The 16,799-nt window shown below is 48.1% G+C and overlaps 1 protein-coding gene across 5 annotated transcripts in view; it reads left to right on the forward strand.

Moving 5' to 3' along the window:
* The first annotated feature begins 2,450 nt into the window (after positions 1-2,450).
* SEZ6L (seizure related 6 homolog like) overlaps positions 2,451-16,799 on the forward strand; it is a 195,983-nt gene continuing 181,634 nt past the window's right edge. For all 5 annotated transcript variants that reach the window (XM_046025900.1, XM_046025901.1, XM_046025903.1 and 2 more), the window contains exon 1: positions 2,451-2,573. In XM_046025900.1, the coding sequence (XP_045881856.1) occupies positions 2,480-2,573 (94 nt within the window). In that variant the 5' untranslated portion in view covers positions 2,451-2,479. The remainder of the gene's footprint in view (positions 2,574-16,799) is intronic.

Below are 16,799 nucleotides of genomic sequence, written 5' to 3' on the forward strand. Positions count from 1 at the left end.
TTATTAGGGGAGGGAGTCTTCAATAAAGAGAGAGAGCCTTCCCACCATCATAATCTCAGATTGCAAGGTCTATGTCTGATTATCTCAGAACTTTTCTCCAGGCAAGGGAAAGTAAATCAGCTGGCCAACGAAATGAGTAAATCCTGTGTTATTCAATGGCTTAATAAATTTCACAGTAGCACTTCTCACATATAATATACTCACATGCAAGTAATGAACTTCTAGATGCCTTTACCAAAAGAGTGACCCTGATGATGAACTTTTAGTCACTGAAGAATGACTAGTAACAAGGGACTGTCAAAACACCAGGGACATCTACACAGTCATAGCATGGAGACAGCCATACAGTTCCTGAGAGGGGATGGGTTCTGGCTCTGGACTCAGACCTGATCTTGAATCTACGTTGTGCTGTCGCTTCCTGGCCACGTGACTTCAGCTAGGTTGTGACCTTCTTGAGGACTCAGGTGTTTATCTGTCAAATGGAGTCAATCATGTCTCACAGTGAAGGATTATGATGAAATTGACATGAGCTGCTACGTACAGTGGTAAGAGCCCCTGGCAAACAGGAGATGCTTGCAAACACCTGTTTCCTTGCCACCAAGTGAGGAACTGGCTTGTCACTTTGTTTTTCTTTCACTCACCTTCTCCCTTTCTGTTTTCCTCAGTTTCTTTGCTTGTCTATGTTCCATGCAACAAGAATGTCCATGTGCCTACTGCATACCAGTACTGTGCAGGCCCTAAGTGTATGGTGATGAAGAGACCGGGGCAAGGTCACCCCCTACAGAGCTAATACAGCAAAACAATGGGAGGCTTCATCTTCCCCAATGGAGAAATCAGGTGTTCTGCACTCCCTGTCTCAGCCTCCCTCTTTATAAAAACCACCAGGTAAATAGCAGGAATGGAAACTTCTTGCAGGCAAGGAAGGGGTTTTCCTAGGGACTCTCTGGCTGTGCATCTGTAGTGAGTGCCCTATAAAAAAACACTGAATTCGTGAATGAATGGGAAAGCTTTGGGTGTAGGGGTCTTTTGATCCCCTAGGCCAGAGTGCTCCCTTTCCCCTCCAGTCATCTCCCACCCTGTACTCACCTCCCCCACCCTTTCTTTGTAGGGACTCCCAGCTCCACCACTCAGCTAAAGACATATCCCTCCCGTGCTGTCTGCAACCTTCTCTCCATCTGCTCCCTCTGCCTGCTCAGGCTGCAATGTGGAGATAGTGTGGCAAGGTGGAATAGGGGGAGCGCGAGGGAGGGCTTCTAAATTGGGGTGACGGGCCTAGGAAGCTGGCAGTTCTGCAAAGGTAGCCCACACAGTCCGTCTGAGTCTCTGGGAGTGCTTAGAAGCCTGTCCCTCATGTAGCCCTTAGCCATGGCTGTTCCCAAGCATCTGCCTGTCTCCCGCATCTACTGTCCCTCACCAACTCCATTTGTGGAGAAAAGACAAGATGCTGGAAATCAGGGCTGGGCAAGAGCACAACATGGAGGGTGGGTCTTGAACTCAGATGGGGGAAGGACGCAAATACAGCAGAGCTAAGGGGCTGAGCTCAGAGGAAGCCTTGGCTAGCTCTGGCGCCCCGTTGAGAACTGAGAACGGGGATGTGAAAGATGAAACTCTGATTAGAACATAGATAAATTTTAATTTATAGTCCCTAGTTGGGCTTCACAGGGCTGGAACGCCCAGCCCCCCACCATGTATTGGATGCACAATTTCATGACCATTTGTATTGTTCTAGGGAGACTGACAGCTCTCATCGAATCCCCAGAGGGAAGACTTTCTAGGTTACAGGACTCACTTTGGAAACACAGGATACTGTCAGGGCAGACGGCTGGTTGGGGCCCAAAGGGCCCTGGGAGGGCTGCCATACAACTGAGAGAACTGGGACTGGGATCTCTCCTGGAGGCCGAGCGATGGAAAGCTCTAGACTGCTCGCAGACTGAAGGCTGCGCTGGGTTTTGAGGCCTCCACCTCCCCGTCTGGAAAATGGTCTGGAAGCTCTACGGCCTCGCCTGGCCAACACCGGACTGCCGTGATCATCCGCCGGGAGGAAACGCTCGGCCCACAGGACGCCAGGGGAATTGGCTTTAAACTTTGCGGGGCACACGGGCCGCGGCTGGAGAAGGAGGTTGGCCCTGGGGCGCGGCGGCCCCTCTCCCTGCGGCCCGCCCGCCCCCTCCCTCCCTCGCCGCACTCGCTCGGCACAGACTCGGCCCCAGCCCCCTCCCTCCTCCCGCTCGCTCCCCGCTAGCTCGCTCTCTCGCTTGCTCGCCGGCTCCTCCTCACTCGCCCGCCCGCGCCCGGCGCAGCTCGGCCAGAGCGATCGTGGGGCTGAGCGCGCGTCCGCCCGGGGGGCTCCGGCGGCTGCCCCGGCCCCCGGCCCCCTCCCTCGCCCCGCCTGCCCTGCGCGCTCGCCGCCTCCCGGCTTCCCGGCTCCCGCGCCGTCCGCCTGCCCGCAGCCCGCGGCCCCAAGCCCCCCGCAGCCACGATGCCCGCGGCCCGGCCGCCCGCCGCGGGACTCGGCGGGACCTCGTTGCTCCTCGCCCTGCTCCTAGGGAGCCCCGCGGCAGCTCTGGCAGTAGGTAAGCTCCTGGAGGGGCGGGGCGGGGGAGGGGGCAAAGTTGCGGCGAGTGCGGGGCAGCAGGGGGTCGCGGCCGACCTAGGCGTCTCGAGCACCGCCCGCTGGGTTGGAAAGCGGGGGCGGTCGCCCAAATTCGGGGCTGGGCACCGCGTCCCCTCGGCCCGGGCTGATGGGAGTGTGGAGGCGGGGATGTGTCTGAAGGACTCCGGCGCTTCCTTGCTTCGGCTGCGGGCTCCCTTTCAGTGTGCCCGGCTGTGGGGCTGACTCCCCTTTGCAGCCCCAGAGACTCTCCTTGCAGTGGGGTCGCCTCCAAACCTCAGATACCCGGAGCTCTCTGCAACCGCACCCGGGGCTGGGTGCCAGATAATTCTCACCCTTTCAGGGAGAGGACGAGAAGGGGGGCAGCTGACCCACCCTTTAACTGAGGACTAGACTTGAACTGTGCGTCTGGGGGCTTCATAGTGCTGCGCCCTCCCACTCTAGGACCCCTTGCCTCCTTTTGGTTCAGGCTGTCCTGTAGGACCGGGTCCCTGGACTGATCCCAACCAGGTGTCTGGATGCCGGACTTGGGTGTGGCTTTCGTTTGGAGGCCAGTGGCGGGGGGGGGGGGGGGGGGGGGGGCCTTAGGGTTCTCGGAACTTGGCGGGGGAGGGAGAGGAGATGTCAGGTCACCGTTGGGAACCTGACCGGACACTCTTCCTCCCACGCGCCCCGGACAGCTTAGTGTCTCAACACTATTATGAATTGGGAAGGTAGGGGTGGTAGTTTCACCCACCACTTGCTGCCGGTTTGGAAAGGGGGTCCAAGTTTAGCGACGGGTAGTTGCTCCTCCTTCCCAGACCCGGAGCCACACCCTCTTCTCCACCCCGCTGAGGTCCCCCAGGAAAAGTTGTGTGTTGGGGGTTGGGCGCGTCATTAATCCAGATCTAAACCCAAGAGCTTTGAGGATTTAATCAGTCACTAGGAGACCCCAAAGTGGAGGAGAGCGTTGGTAGACCACTCAACCTAGCCTTCTCTGAAAGGTCCAACTCTCGCTACCAGAAGCGCGCTCCTCACGTGGTAAATAAGCAGGCAGCTGCAGGGTCTGCCCAGTCTGAAGACAGTCGGAGGGCGCACACCCTCCCCATCTGGAGCTCCGATGTCTGTTTGGACCGTCTTGACCCGGAGCTGGAGCACAGGCAGTGCCCTTTCTCCCTAGGGAGCTCTGGACCCCTGGGGCGTACACCTGCTTCAGCACCAAAGGTCGCGGACAGCTCTTAGCTCCGTGGGCCCCAGCTCTGGGTCCCTTTCCCTTTCCCTCCAACTCTTCCCCATGGCCTGGAGTGCCCTCCTCAGCATAAATCAGGCATTTTATCCCCCACCCCCTTCTCTTTAACTGTGGAGCCCCGGAGTGCAAAGTAAAGGAAATAATTCATCACCTTTTGTTTAACAAAGCATATCATTAAAGAACCCCCCCTTTTATGAAGCAATAATATTCACAATTTACACCAGGTCTGGACAATTTCTCTGGGAAAGATGGGGGAAGAGAACTGGACTGGTTTACATAAATCCTTTCCACCACAGCATGCCCTTTCTTAATTAGCTGTCTTTCCAACAATGGCTTGGTGGCCTTGAACAGAGTCCACATCTCCCTCCCTCATCCTTTGAATCTGTGTTGTGACAAACACACAGAAAGAACCCAAAGTTACTCAGCATCTTGCTGGCTTTTCTAAATGATTCTACCTTTGAGGACCCCACTCTCCAATACACTGCCCTCCAGGAAAAATATCTTAATAGCACGTACTGAATCATCATCAAGACAAGGATTTCATATCCTGCTTCTTTCAATGGCTTCAAACACAAAATATGTGTGTGTTAATTTTTAAGACATTTCATATTGTTTTTCCAACTGTTTGACACTGCAACTAGCCAGCATATATTTTTAATTAACTTCAGGTCAGTGCCAAACTAAAGTCAACCGATGTACTACTTCAGAAGGCTCATTAATAACCGTGTGCTTCTGACTTCAAGATTCTGAGTGGTAAGGAAGGAGTGAGGATAGCCAACGAGCACTGCCAATTCTCATGGTGCATTTGGAAACAATTGACCTTTCACAATAAATTCTATTTTTAACCTGGAGCCCAACTTTCACTAATGTCAGGAGAGAGGTACATCTAATACAGTGTTGCAAGCTAGTCCTGCTTGCCTGCGATTTGTAAATACTTGAAAGGGACTTGTTGCTACATTCTTATGCAGGTCACATGATTCTCTGGGCCATTTTGCTGTAAGGCATGAATAAGTATAAAGTATAACTTGTTTTGAAGAGGCTTCTTATTGTCTAAGATATGCACATGGGGAATAATTGTAGCTACGTGCTAAGACTGCAGAGCCTCAGTGTCATTTCTTTTCTTTTTCTCTCGAATTAATAAGGGAAATTCAATATTGCTCAATAAGACTCAGATTTGCTGCCTCCTCTAGTCTCTAATGTGCGTTGTTGTTAAATTCACTTAACAACTATTTTCATTATGGATTGCCATTCTTTTCCATGGAGTTCTGGCTGCTCCTGCCAGGGGCCACCTTACCTAAGCTCGAAGGATTCTTCTTGTGTTCACAAGGCTTAGTTAGACATTAGGAAAATAATGTTATATTCCTTCCTCCCTCTTCCAAGGCAAGAGGATGTTTCCTTATTAGAGTGGCTTGCTTTGTGGTTTTGCTCACAAGTATATTCCTGCTATTCAAAAAGCTATTCAAAAGGGCTCAATTTACCGGTCCTCCTGTTTGGTCCACGGGGCGTGCTGCAGACCTCCACTAGGGGCGCTCAAAGCTGTAGTTGGTAGCTTAGGGCAGAAGGGGCCAATTCTGACCTTTGCAACCAGCAAGTGCAGGCAATGCCAAAGGTCAGCAGAGTAGAGGTCTAAAGATGGCATCACCTCCGTCTCTACCCATGCCCCTTTCTGCTTCCTACAATTGATTCCTATTTCTCAGAGGGAAATTATTGATGACACTTAACATGCTGTGAAAAAGAGTAAAGAAATGTGATAAGAAGGCAGGGAAAATGCTCCACAAAAGGCAGTTTCAGAATGCAGAGTCCGGCTGCCCTTTTTCCTACCAGGCTGTGGTTTCCTTCATGGAGCCAAACTGCAAAACACAAAAGAGGCCAGGGCAAGGCTGTTGTTCTGGGGAATTTGAGCTGGGCACTGGTATTAGATTTATAGTGTTCTGGAAAAGAAATACTGTGGCTTTGAAAACCTATGAATGTGTGACCTTCAGCAGAACTCTCTTCTCTGAGCTTCCATTTTACCATCTGCAGAATGGGGGCAGGGGTACAGAATTGTCTCTGCCTGGAAGGATGGTAGCAATGATTGTGTAACACTTCCTTGTTAAACAGCTGGCAGATAGTAGATGTAAAAGTAATGTTCTTCTGTTTTCTTCTCTGTGTTCCAAAATGCAAGTTGCCCCCATTAGTAGGCACCAAGAGAGTGAGTCCTTGAAGCTGATGTGAAGCAGATGTTGGCATAAATAACTGGCTAATTTAGGCCAATGTAGGAGGAGTTGGAGTTGGGATATGAGTAGCCCCAGGTAACTATATGCTACCTGTGGCAGGTGAGAATTTTTTTTCACCTGTTGCAGGTGCCCTTTCTTCCCGATATCTCATACTGTAAATCTTTGTACCTCACTATTACCATCAGCAAGTAGAGTCCATGGTACCGGAGATGCAGGATGGCAGTGTAATGGTTGGAAAGGAGATAGAAGGAGAGAATCTTCTGGAAGAGACATTAACTCATTCATTCATTTAACATTTACTGAGTATTTTCTAGCAGGCAGCAATCCCACGTAAAGTGCAGGAGACACAGGGTCATATGGTGAGGTCCCTGCCCTAGCAATGACAGCCTAGCAAGAGAGGTCAGAAGAAAACCACTAGCATCCATGCCCTGTGATCCGTGCTTCAGAAGGGGATTTTCAGAGTGCTGTGGGGGTCTTCCAGGGAGGTGTGGTCCATTCTCACCAGAGCTAGTCAGGGAAGGCTTCCCTGAGCAGGTAGCATTTGAGCTGGCCCTGCAGGGATGTGGCAGAGACCAGCCGCCAGGGGTGGGTTGCAGGGGGTGGGGTGGGGGGGCAGGATTTCTTCAGTGGAGTAGTGACAATTCTGAAGCAGGCTTCACTTTCGGAGCACATTGCTCACAGGTGGAATTAGAGAGAGGGAAATAGGAGTGAGTGGAAAGTACAGGCTGGTGGGTACCCAGCCTGACACGTGAAAGAAATCATCAGACCTGCCCATCCTCCCTGCTCTCCCCTGGACTTCCTGGGCTCGGCAGAGGAAGGCTGAAACAAAGGCCTATGAAGCGCTGTGTTCGCTGTGCTCGCTGTTGTCCACTAGAGGTTGTGATGACACCAAAGGAATCCTCTCTGAAGACAGTCAGTCCCAGCTGCTAAGTACCAACAGCAGCCACAGCGCAGGGTAGAGGCTGCCTCATTGAATCTGCATATTTGCATAATCCTCTGGTTACTGTAGTTCTTCACCAGCAGCCTCTGGATGTTGGTGAAGGGGTGGAGGTGAGGGTGTTCCGGAGAGAATGGGCTGATTCTCATGGACCCTTCTGAAGTAATTTCCTACAACACGGCTGGGACCGTATTTCCACAATGCGAACAGCATTCGCCGAGTGTCGATTTTGTTCCAAGTCCCGTGATAAGTGGTTTGTATAGATTCGTTCAGAGAGCACTCACAACAGTCCCAATAGATCCAGTTATTATTACCCCCATTTTATAGAATGGGAAAGTGGAGGCACCGAGAGGTCCAGCAGTGTATCGGGAGTCACAAAGCCAAGAAGTGTTGCAATCTGGCATCAATTTTCTAATGCCACACATTCCCCAAGCTCGTGGGCAGATTTTGCTGATACATAGACAGGGGCCCATAAATACTTGTCAGAGGTATGTTGGACGTGTACCCTCTGCCCACCACTGTTCCTGGCATATAGTAAGCACTCAAATAAAACTGGTTGAATCAAAGTGTGTCATAAAGTCGAACAGGTTACAATATATGTGTGGGCGATTCGTTCATCTTTGTCATATCTAATGCATTCTGAATACACGTCAGACACTTGTGTAGGTTATCTTATTTAATCTCCACAATTCCTCTCCATTTCATACATAAGGAAACCAAGGCTTAGAGAGATGGTTAGTTCAGGAAGTTCAAGGTCGACAGCTAGGAAGTGGCTGAGGTAAGATTTGAATCCAGATAGTCTGACCATGAGCATGGCAGTTTGAGTGCTGGGCACAGCGCCTTCCAAGGTGGGTCCTGCCATATTTCTCAATGAAATGTGTGTACGAGATGCCTTCATCACTGGTGTGTGGTCAGGCTGGGTGGGTCTGAACCCTGGCTCTCCAAACTCCAAAACCTGGCGGGGCAGAGACACAAGTCAACTAGGATTTTCCCAAGCCCCTAATATCTCTGAAAGAAGGAGAGAAAGAGAAAGAGAAAAAGACAAAAGGAAAAGAGTATTCTTCCCAGCCAAGGAGACTACACAAAAGAGAGTGAGCAGAATGGGTGGTTTATTGGCTGACTTTGACAATTCTGGCTGTTTGTAATTTCTCCTGTTCCCAGGCCACTCAACCATTAATGGAGAACTTAAAGTGTGGGAAATTGGTTTCTGTAAGCTCCTAAGTTCAGGAATCTAAATTCAATGACCTCCTAGCCATGAGCCTCAGTTTTCCCATCTGTAAACTGGATTGCTGTAACTGCGACCACATATGCAAAGCTGTCTTCACAGGGCTGGGATGAGACATGGAAGTTAAGAGGCTTTATACTTTATGCATACAGAGGGTCAAGCTTCAGGGAGGTGGGTGCTGGTGTGGAAGGCTCAAGACCCAAGCACTCCCATGCATTTCTTTCTTGGCTTGTTATGAAAGAATGGCCAAATATAGCCATTTGGCATGGGTCCACTCTGTGCCAGAGGGCTGTCCTTTTGCTTATTCTATATATTCACTTCTGTGATCCTCACCCACCTCTATCAGGTGATGTCCCTAAGTAGATAATACAAATGAGGAAACTGAGTCTTTTAAAGGTATTGGCAATTGCTAAGGTGTTATAAGCAATGAATGATGTGGTTGCGATTTAAACCCAGGACTATTTAATTCCAAAGCCCAGTTTGTTCTAGAGGCTAGGGTATGAGGTATCACATAGCCATGGCCAAATGGAGAGCAGACACTAGCCCAGAAATTAGGACAGTTTGACCGAACTCCAGGAGAGGAGGTATTTTCTCACCCAGGAGCAAATGCCAGGTGTCTCAAGTCAGCTTGCCAAGAGGAGAAACTGTTCCTCCCAACCCTCCATACTGTCTCTGATGGTTCCTAGGTGAAGCATCCTTCTGGTCCTTCAGTCAGGACCAGAATGACTGGACAGTCATTCTAAGAGTCATATACTTGAAGATGAAATGCCTAGCTGGCTGATTTGAGCGGCATGACCTTAAGCTATGCCCTTCAGTGCTTGGAACCCCTTTGGGCCTGATATGTAAGATCTGGGTCCTGTTTCCCTTGCAAGATGGTTACAGATAGTCAAAGTGGATAGATATGTGTAGCCCAGAGGAAGAACTCAATAAAGTTAACATTATTGCTATCAATAGTTACCTGGTGAACTTCTATTCATCTTGCAAAACCCAGTCCTTAATTGTCTTTTTCTGTAAGAACTTCCCTTGCCTCTCTCTTCTCTGTGCCAGTTATGAGTCATACTCTGCCCCCCCCCATCACATTTTATCCCTCTGTTATAGTTAACTCATGTACTCACAATGCATGAGTTACCACTTCGCACATCTCCATCAAAACCCTCAGCCAAAGCTTCCTCATCCATATGTCTCTTATGTATCTCACCCTGTGTAGGGCTCTACCCGATTGTTGAACTACACTTCATTACCTTTCATCTTACTACCGGTTGTGGGAAAGTAGCATCCATCCAAAGATCTGAATCCCATTCCTGACTCTTTCTTCTACACCTGTGTGGTCTTGGGCAGCCTCTCCGAGGCTTGGCTCCTCACCTGAAAACTGGGAAATGTCAAGAGCGTTGTACCTTGAGGAATTGCTCTGAGGAAAATCAGTGAGCTCATAGATGTGAAATGACCGACGAATTCTACAGAAAGGAAGACGAGAAAGAGGAATAGGATGAGGAAGGAGAGACACTTTGTGAAGAATAGAAGCAACCTTTGTGCAAACACACAGCCACAAGGCAGGCACCACCAGTGGGTCCCTGCCGGAGCCATGTCTCTTTCCAAAGGGCATATTGGCTGCAATTGTTAACCCTGTGGCTTAGCTCATTTCAAAATAGAAACTTTCTGGGCATGACACTGGGGCTTGTAGACTGCCTTCTCTCAGGTCCCTGGCAGCTGCAGAAAATAACAAAGAAAATAAAAATCCATGCTTAGTGTTGCTTTCTGTGAGATGCATGACTCCAGATGAGCAGCTTGGTCACCCCGAGCCATCGGTGGGCCTCACATTGTCTGTGCTTGGCTAATTTCCCAGTGATGATATAATGAAGGGGGGCCTGATATTGACATGCTCTGCAGAAAAAGCTAGCAAGTTACCTTCCTGGGATCTGTCCTATTCAGCAGGTCTTAGCATCAGGCTCTCAACCTGCCTCAGTCCATTCCCAGATAATTTCATTTTATTGAGGAAAGAGACCCAAAGGCAAGAAAGAACTTACTCCTCAAGGTCTAGCCCAGGACTCGAACCTCTGACTCCTATTTTCTGACTTCCTTTAAGGGACTTTATCCGTCTTTTACGAACAGTGGGATCCCTGCTCTCCTGTAGTGTATGTTCGGAGACCCACGGAGAGCCTTAAGACATCTGTCTCCATGAAACCAATGGCATCCATTACCCAAATCGGATATTTACATTGTGAGGCCACGGCAGAATGACTGCATAAAAGAAGCGTTAGCAGAAACTGAAATCCAGCCAGAGCTCCCTCCCGTGCTGACTTGGCACTTGAATCTTTGAGGCACTGGCGGACCAGCTCACACCTGGGAATGGTGCCATCCAAGCAGACGGCTCAAGTCAGGCAAGCAAGAATAAAGCATGGAGGCTCAGGGAGGGGCAGGTCCCAGGCCAGGTGCCCCCCGGTGCTTCTGTGCTCTCACCATGGACCATAGAGAGTGGCTCATTGAGAAACCCAGTGGCAGTGTGGGGTATAGAGAGTTGGGGAAGGGTTGCTTAAGGCATAGAAGATGTGGTCAGGGTCAGCATTGGCTGGGCAGCAAGGATGACCCAAGGGCTGGAAGTTAGAGTCTGGAGTATAGAGTCTGGAGTTTGAGACAAGTCTTACAGGGCAGAGGGGTGGGTATGAGCTAGTGGGTGATGGTTTCCTTGTTTGGTCTCACCCATTCCCAGTTGGGGGTTAGGTATGTGCGAAGGTTTTGCATCATAAATGAGTGAGTTGGGATTCCGAAATGGAGCACTGACTTAGGACTAGGAGCCCGGAAAGGCATTATAGTGCAATAAGGAGCCCAGACTCTGGAGTGACAGATATTGGTTCCAACCAAACAGTGTGATCTTAGACAAGTCACTTAACTCAGATGATTCAGGTGGGGTGGGGTAGTGATGAAGATGGTGGCAATGATTTGTTGAATCTTAGCTGAGTCTCAGATTCTCAGATTGGTGCTGGCTTCCAAGAGAGGAACCAGTCTTTCTTTAGGCTTTACAAAGCAAAGTATCATTCAGGATAGATCAAGACTAAGAAGGTACCTCGAATATTGAACCAAGGATGTTCCAAGGATGGGCTCCTTTCTTTCATTTCTCTCTTCCATGGCATCTGCTTCTCCCTGCATTGGTTGCTTCTGGCTCACTCTCTCTCTCTGTCTCTGTCTCTATCTCTATCTCTCTCTCTCGCCAGCCTCATTCTACTCACTAACCAGTGATCTCCCTCAACACCTCTCCTTACACGTGGGCTGTCATGGCTTCTCCGGCTCAAACTCTACATGTGCCCCATCTGATATGGTGGGCGCTAACCACATGTGGCTATTTAGTTTTAAATGTGAGTTCATTAAAATGAAATTACATTGGATTTAGAATTCCTCAGTCCCACTAGCACATTTCAGGTACTCAGTAGTCACGTGTGGCTAGTGGCTGCCATGTTGGAGAGAGAACATTTTTGTCTCGGTAGAAAGATCTATTGGACAGTACTGCTCTGGGCCATGGCAGTCCACATATAGCCCCTAACACTCAACTTCCTCATGTTTCCCTGCTCAGATTCCTGAGGAATATGGCTTGTCCTACCGGGGCAAGAGATTGACTGTTCATGTTTAATCCAAACATCTGTGGCTGGTGCGGTAAGCATGTCATAACACAAGGCTAGTTCCGTCCATACTTCGGGTAGAGCAATCACCACCAGTAACATTTCACTCTCTTGCTCTGACCTCCATAGTTGCTTTCTCAACCCTTCCAATTGTCACGATATAGCTCTGGAACTCTTCATCCACAGTCATCAAGCTGTGGCCTCACTGGTAAATATATCTAAGAACTGGGAAAGATCACAAATGTGTCTGCTGACTCATCTCCCTTCCTCACTGGACAGTGAGGTCCTTGGAGTCAGGGTTTGTCTTTTATTACCTCTTTCCTCACAGCTATTTGTTGAATGGGTGAAAGAAATAAAGGCAGAAAGGAAGGGAGGGAGGGAGGAAGAGACGGAGGGAAGGAGGGAGGAAGAGAGGGAGGGAAGAAGGGAAGGAGGGAGGGAAGAAGAAAGGAAAGGAAGGAAGAAAGGAAGGAAAGAAATAAAGAAAGAAAAGGAGAGAGGGAGGAAGAGGGAGGGAGGAAGGAAGGAAGAGAGAAAAAGAGAGAAGGGGGTAGGAAGGAAGAAAAAGGAAGGAAGGGGAGAAAGAAAAGAAAGAAAAAGAAAGAAAGAAAGGAGAAGGAAGGAAGAGAGGGAGGTAGGAAGGAAGAAAAAGGAAGGAAAGAAGGAGAGAAAGAAAGACGGAGGGAGAAAGGAAGGAAGGGAGAAAGAGAGAGGGAGGGAGGGAGGAAGGAAGGAAGGAAAGAAGGAAACAAAAGAAAGAGAGAGAAAGAGAAAGAAAGGCATTCTTTGGCCACAAATGACCACAGCATAGGGCACAAAAGCATTTGCAGATGGGTGCCTAGGTGGCTCAGTCAGTTGAGCATCTGACTCTTGATTTTGGCTAAGGTCATGATCTCAGGGGCATGGGATTGAGCCCCACATTGGGCTCTTCCCTCAGTAGAGAGTCTGCTTGGGATTCTCTCTCTCTCCTTTTCCCTCTGCCCCTCCCCCATGCTCTCTAAATAAATAATCTTTTTTAAAAAGGCATTTGCAGAAAATGCACAATCTTCCCATCATTTAGGTAAGCTTAGGAAAAGATCATTTGAGGTGGGCGTTTATGACAGCTGGTTCTTATAAACTGGTGTAATTGGGCATTTCAAGGGGGTTCATTCTCTGCAAATCTGGCTAGGTTGGAAAATGAAGAGAAGCTTCAAGACAGGGCCCCAGGAGCCCTCCCCGTCCTCATGAGAAGGTTCAGCTGGAATGAGAAAAATGCACTTAGGAGCAATGGTGGGGGTTAGTGGGAAAACAGAATGTGCTTTTTCAAACATGTTGTTCTCTGCATGGTTTTAGTATGCAGCTATTATATAATATTGTGATTTCTTCAAAGATTTAATATTATGGAAACAGAGGGAGGAGGTGTTTTAAAGAATGTACTCAGAGTACATTCTGAGAGTGGTGGACTCAGAACTGGCATAGGACTGAGACAGGACTGGACGTGGATCCCAACCCTGGCGTTTCTGTGTTGTGTGATGCTGGAGGAAGGGGTGTGATCAACTCAGCCTGTTTGCATCTGCAAAAAGAGAAGGTAATGCTTCCTGTGCCTCTCCCATAGGATGGATTGTGAGATTGCAATGCTTATGTCACCTCCCTGCCTATCTCCAGCAGTGTAGGAGAGTGGTCCCTTGCCCCTGACGTTAAGCAGTGCACAACCTTTGCAGCTGTACATGGCAGCCCTGGGTGTGGAAGTGCACCATTAAACTGTAAAGCGATGAGCAAAAGGAGACAGATGGATAAAGCTCCTCTGACTCTTCATTCCCTATAGACTTTTGATCAGACCTCTACCTCCATGCCCCCTCTAAGGCAGATTTACCAAGTTGTAAAGCTAATTTGGGGCCAACCACCTTGGAAATTAATGCAAAATATGTGGAATCAGTCCTAGTTTTCCAGGGCTTCAAGAAGGGAATTTGCCTAATTTATGGCATAAATAAAAAATGATGTGCTGGGGTTCATTTGCATACATTTACTTCAATTGGGGTTAAAAGCAACACTTTATTGTTGTTTCTAAAGAAAGCCTCAGGCCACTCTTATTAATCTGAATGTGTAAGCTCAAGCAGGTCCTGAACCTTCTGGTACTCCATTCTTCATCTGTGAGATGACAATGATCAGTGGACCCACATCACAGAATGCTATGAAAACTCATGAGCTGACCCTGTAAAATGCATAGAATAGTGATTTGTACCCAGTAGGAGTTCAATACTTATAATAAAATGTATAATATTAGATGATATTTGTGATATCATCATCATACACTCACTCAACACGTATCATGTCCTCCAGTTGACGTCACGGAAAAAACAAAAGGATGCCATCTTGCTGTGTACCCACCTTGAGGTGTTACAAGCCCAGAACTTGGACTCCTGCTGGAGCAGAGCAGGTGTCCAGACAGAGGATGCCTCCGTGAATGGATTACAATCACTCTCAACCATTTCCCCACAGATGCAAGAACTGGAAAGCCTTTCTCCCCACTTCTAGCAATGAGGTCCTCCAAGGTGGGGGATGTGTTGCTTCTCCCTCTCAATAAGCAGTCCATCTCCCAGAAAACAGAAGCTCAGCAAATGCAGAGCTGTGGAATGAATGAATGTTGAAGTGTAATCATTCTTAATTAGCATGCGGGCAGTGCTTATTATTAGCATGCAGCTAACGCATGGTTGTCCTCCTCCCAGACGAAGAAAACCTCGTGTCTGTGTCCCCAACATGTAACTCAGAGCATGGCACATTGAGCAGTCGGCAGGTGCTCACTGGGCATATGGCAGTGGAAGGGCTCAGAAGTTAGGAACCCAGATGCCTAATGTGGATCCCAGCTTTTTCACTTACAAGCTGTATAATCCTCAGCTTTATAAACTTTCTGCTTTATGGAAACAGTATAGGAGGGGAACGAACTGTACCTTTTTCATCTAGTTGTATGAGACAAAAAGGGAATTTTCCATCAATAGTTTAAGATGGTGCCTGGTAGAAATTGGATACTCGGGGAGCACCTGGGTGGCTCAGTCCCTTAAGTATCTGCCTTTGGCTCAGGTTGTGATTGATCCTGGGATCAAGCCCTGTGCCCAGCTCCCTGCTCACCAGAGAGTCTGCTTCTCTCTCTTCTTCTGCCCCTCCATTCGTGCTTTCTCTCTCTGTTTCTCAAATAAATAAATATTTATTTATTTGTAAATATTTATTTGTAAATATTATTTATTTGTGATTGATCCTGGGATCAAGCCCTGTGCCCAGCTCCCTGCTCACCAGAGAGTCTGCTTCTCTCTCTTCTTCTGCCCCTCCATTCGTGCTTTCTCTCTCTGTTTCTCAAATAAATAAATAAAACCTTAAAAAGAAATTGGATACTTTGTATAGATACTACCATGAGTAAATGAATGAGCAACGATCCCAAGAGTCTTGAGAGAGGAAGAGAGATTTGGTGTATCATTCTCAGCTGGAACAGAATTTACAAATGCCCGAACCCTACAGATAAGATGTTCAGACAGGAGCACTGGTGTTAGAGCAACACATCTAGCCTCTGCTTCCCATTTCAAGGTATTTTATTACCGTGGTTAATAAAATCGAGGTTCTAAGCAAAAAGCAGGGGTCCAATTGGGTGACCCCATCACTCACTGGCTGCTGTTTAATGATCAAGGTTCATCTTAGATCAACCCCAAAACCCCAGACAAGGAACGTGTACATAGCTTGGTCCTCCCTGAGTCCTCTTGGCATTCAGGAGGTCCCAGAAGGCAATGTTTGGGTCTTATCTGTCGTGTCTCTCTACTCTGTCTCCACTTTCCCTGTTTCCAAAGAAAACAGCAGATCCCTGGAAAGGCTGCGAAGGAAAAAATTTTCCCATAATTCACGGAATCCCCGCCATGGCTTCATTTATAGACGCTTGCTTAATTACTAACAGAGCATTCTAGGGTGACTCTGATAGTCATTTGATTATAGATAAGGAAGCCGGGGCTCAGGTGACTAAGCACTGGTGAATAAGGATTCCTTCATTCATTCAAGATCAAGTTTCTGTTCCTTCAAGACCTTCCACTCTGTAACAAGCACTTGGTAGGCGCTAGAGATGGAGAAGTAAGTAAGGTGTACCTTGCCCTCAGAGAACCTAACATGCAATTATTCTGCCAACTCAGGTATGACTCAGATGTGCAAGTTCTGTCTCTCCTCCCCTCTCTCTCTCGTGTTGGCCTGATGATATCCAGGCAGAGAGCAGTAATCTCTGAAGGACCTGAGCTGGGAATGGTGCATTCACAGGATCGCTAGTCCTAGTTGGTATCTACCTGTAGTGAGGTGACGGGGTCTCACCCAATCATCTCTTAAAAAAAAAAAAATTTCTAGGTGATGCTCTTTCATGGGCCAAGTCAATGTACACTTGAAGAGAACCTTCTATAACCATTCCAGACTTTGTAGAAACAGAGGCCAGAACTCCAGGAAACCCCACTGAGGGTAATGTTATTGACTTCACTTATGGTAACAATATGTTGGTTCTTTGTTCTCTTGCACATGTGGGAAAAATGCATTCTGAGCAAAGTTGCCAAGAGGTAGCCAAGCATGTGTATGTGCATAAATTATATGCCCATTATTTCCTTAATGCATCAACTTGGACAATACGTTAATGAGGTTTGGCCGAAAACAAATTAATTCCTTCAAGTCCTGGGGTAATTTTATTTTAAGTAGTAATAAAAATAGTCATTTATTCTCTGCATGTGGCAGAGGAAACCCCTTATTGGGTTAGGTGGTTGCAAACAATTTTAAGAGGCCGGCAATAGAGAAAATTAATTCTATTTTTCAGATGAAGAAACTGAGGGCCAAAGAGACTCCATGATGGAATGATTCCTTGGCCTTCGTGTTTCCTGACGTTGGTGTTTTTGAAGAATATAAACCCCTTATTTTGTAGAATGGCCCTCAATTTGGGTACATACACTTTGAATTCTTACAAAATGGTACCATGTCATCCAT

The sequence above is a fragment of the Meles meles genome, chromosome 12, assembly GCF_922984935.1.
Source record: "Meles meles chromosome 12, mMelMel3.1 paternal haplotype, whole genome shotgun sequence".
NCBI classification, from domain to species: Eukaryota; Metazoa; Chordata; class Mammalia; order Carnivora; family Mustelidae; genus Meles; species Meles meles.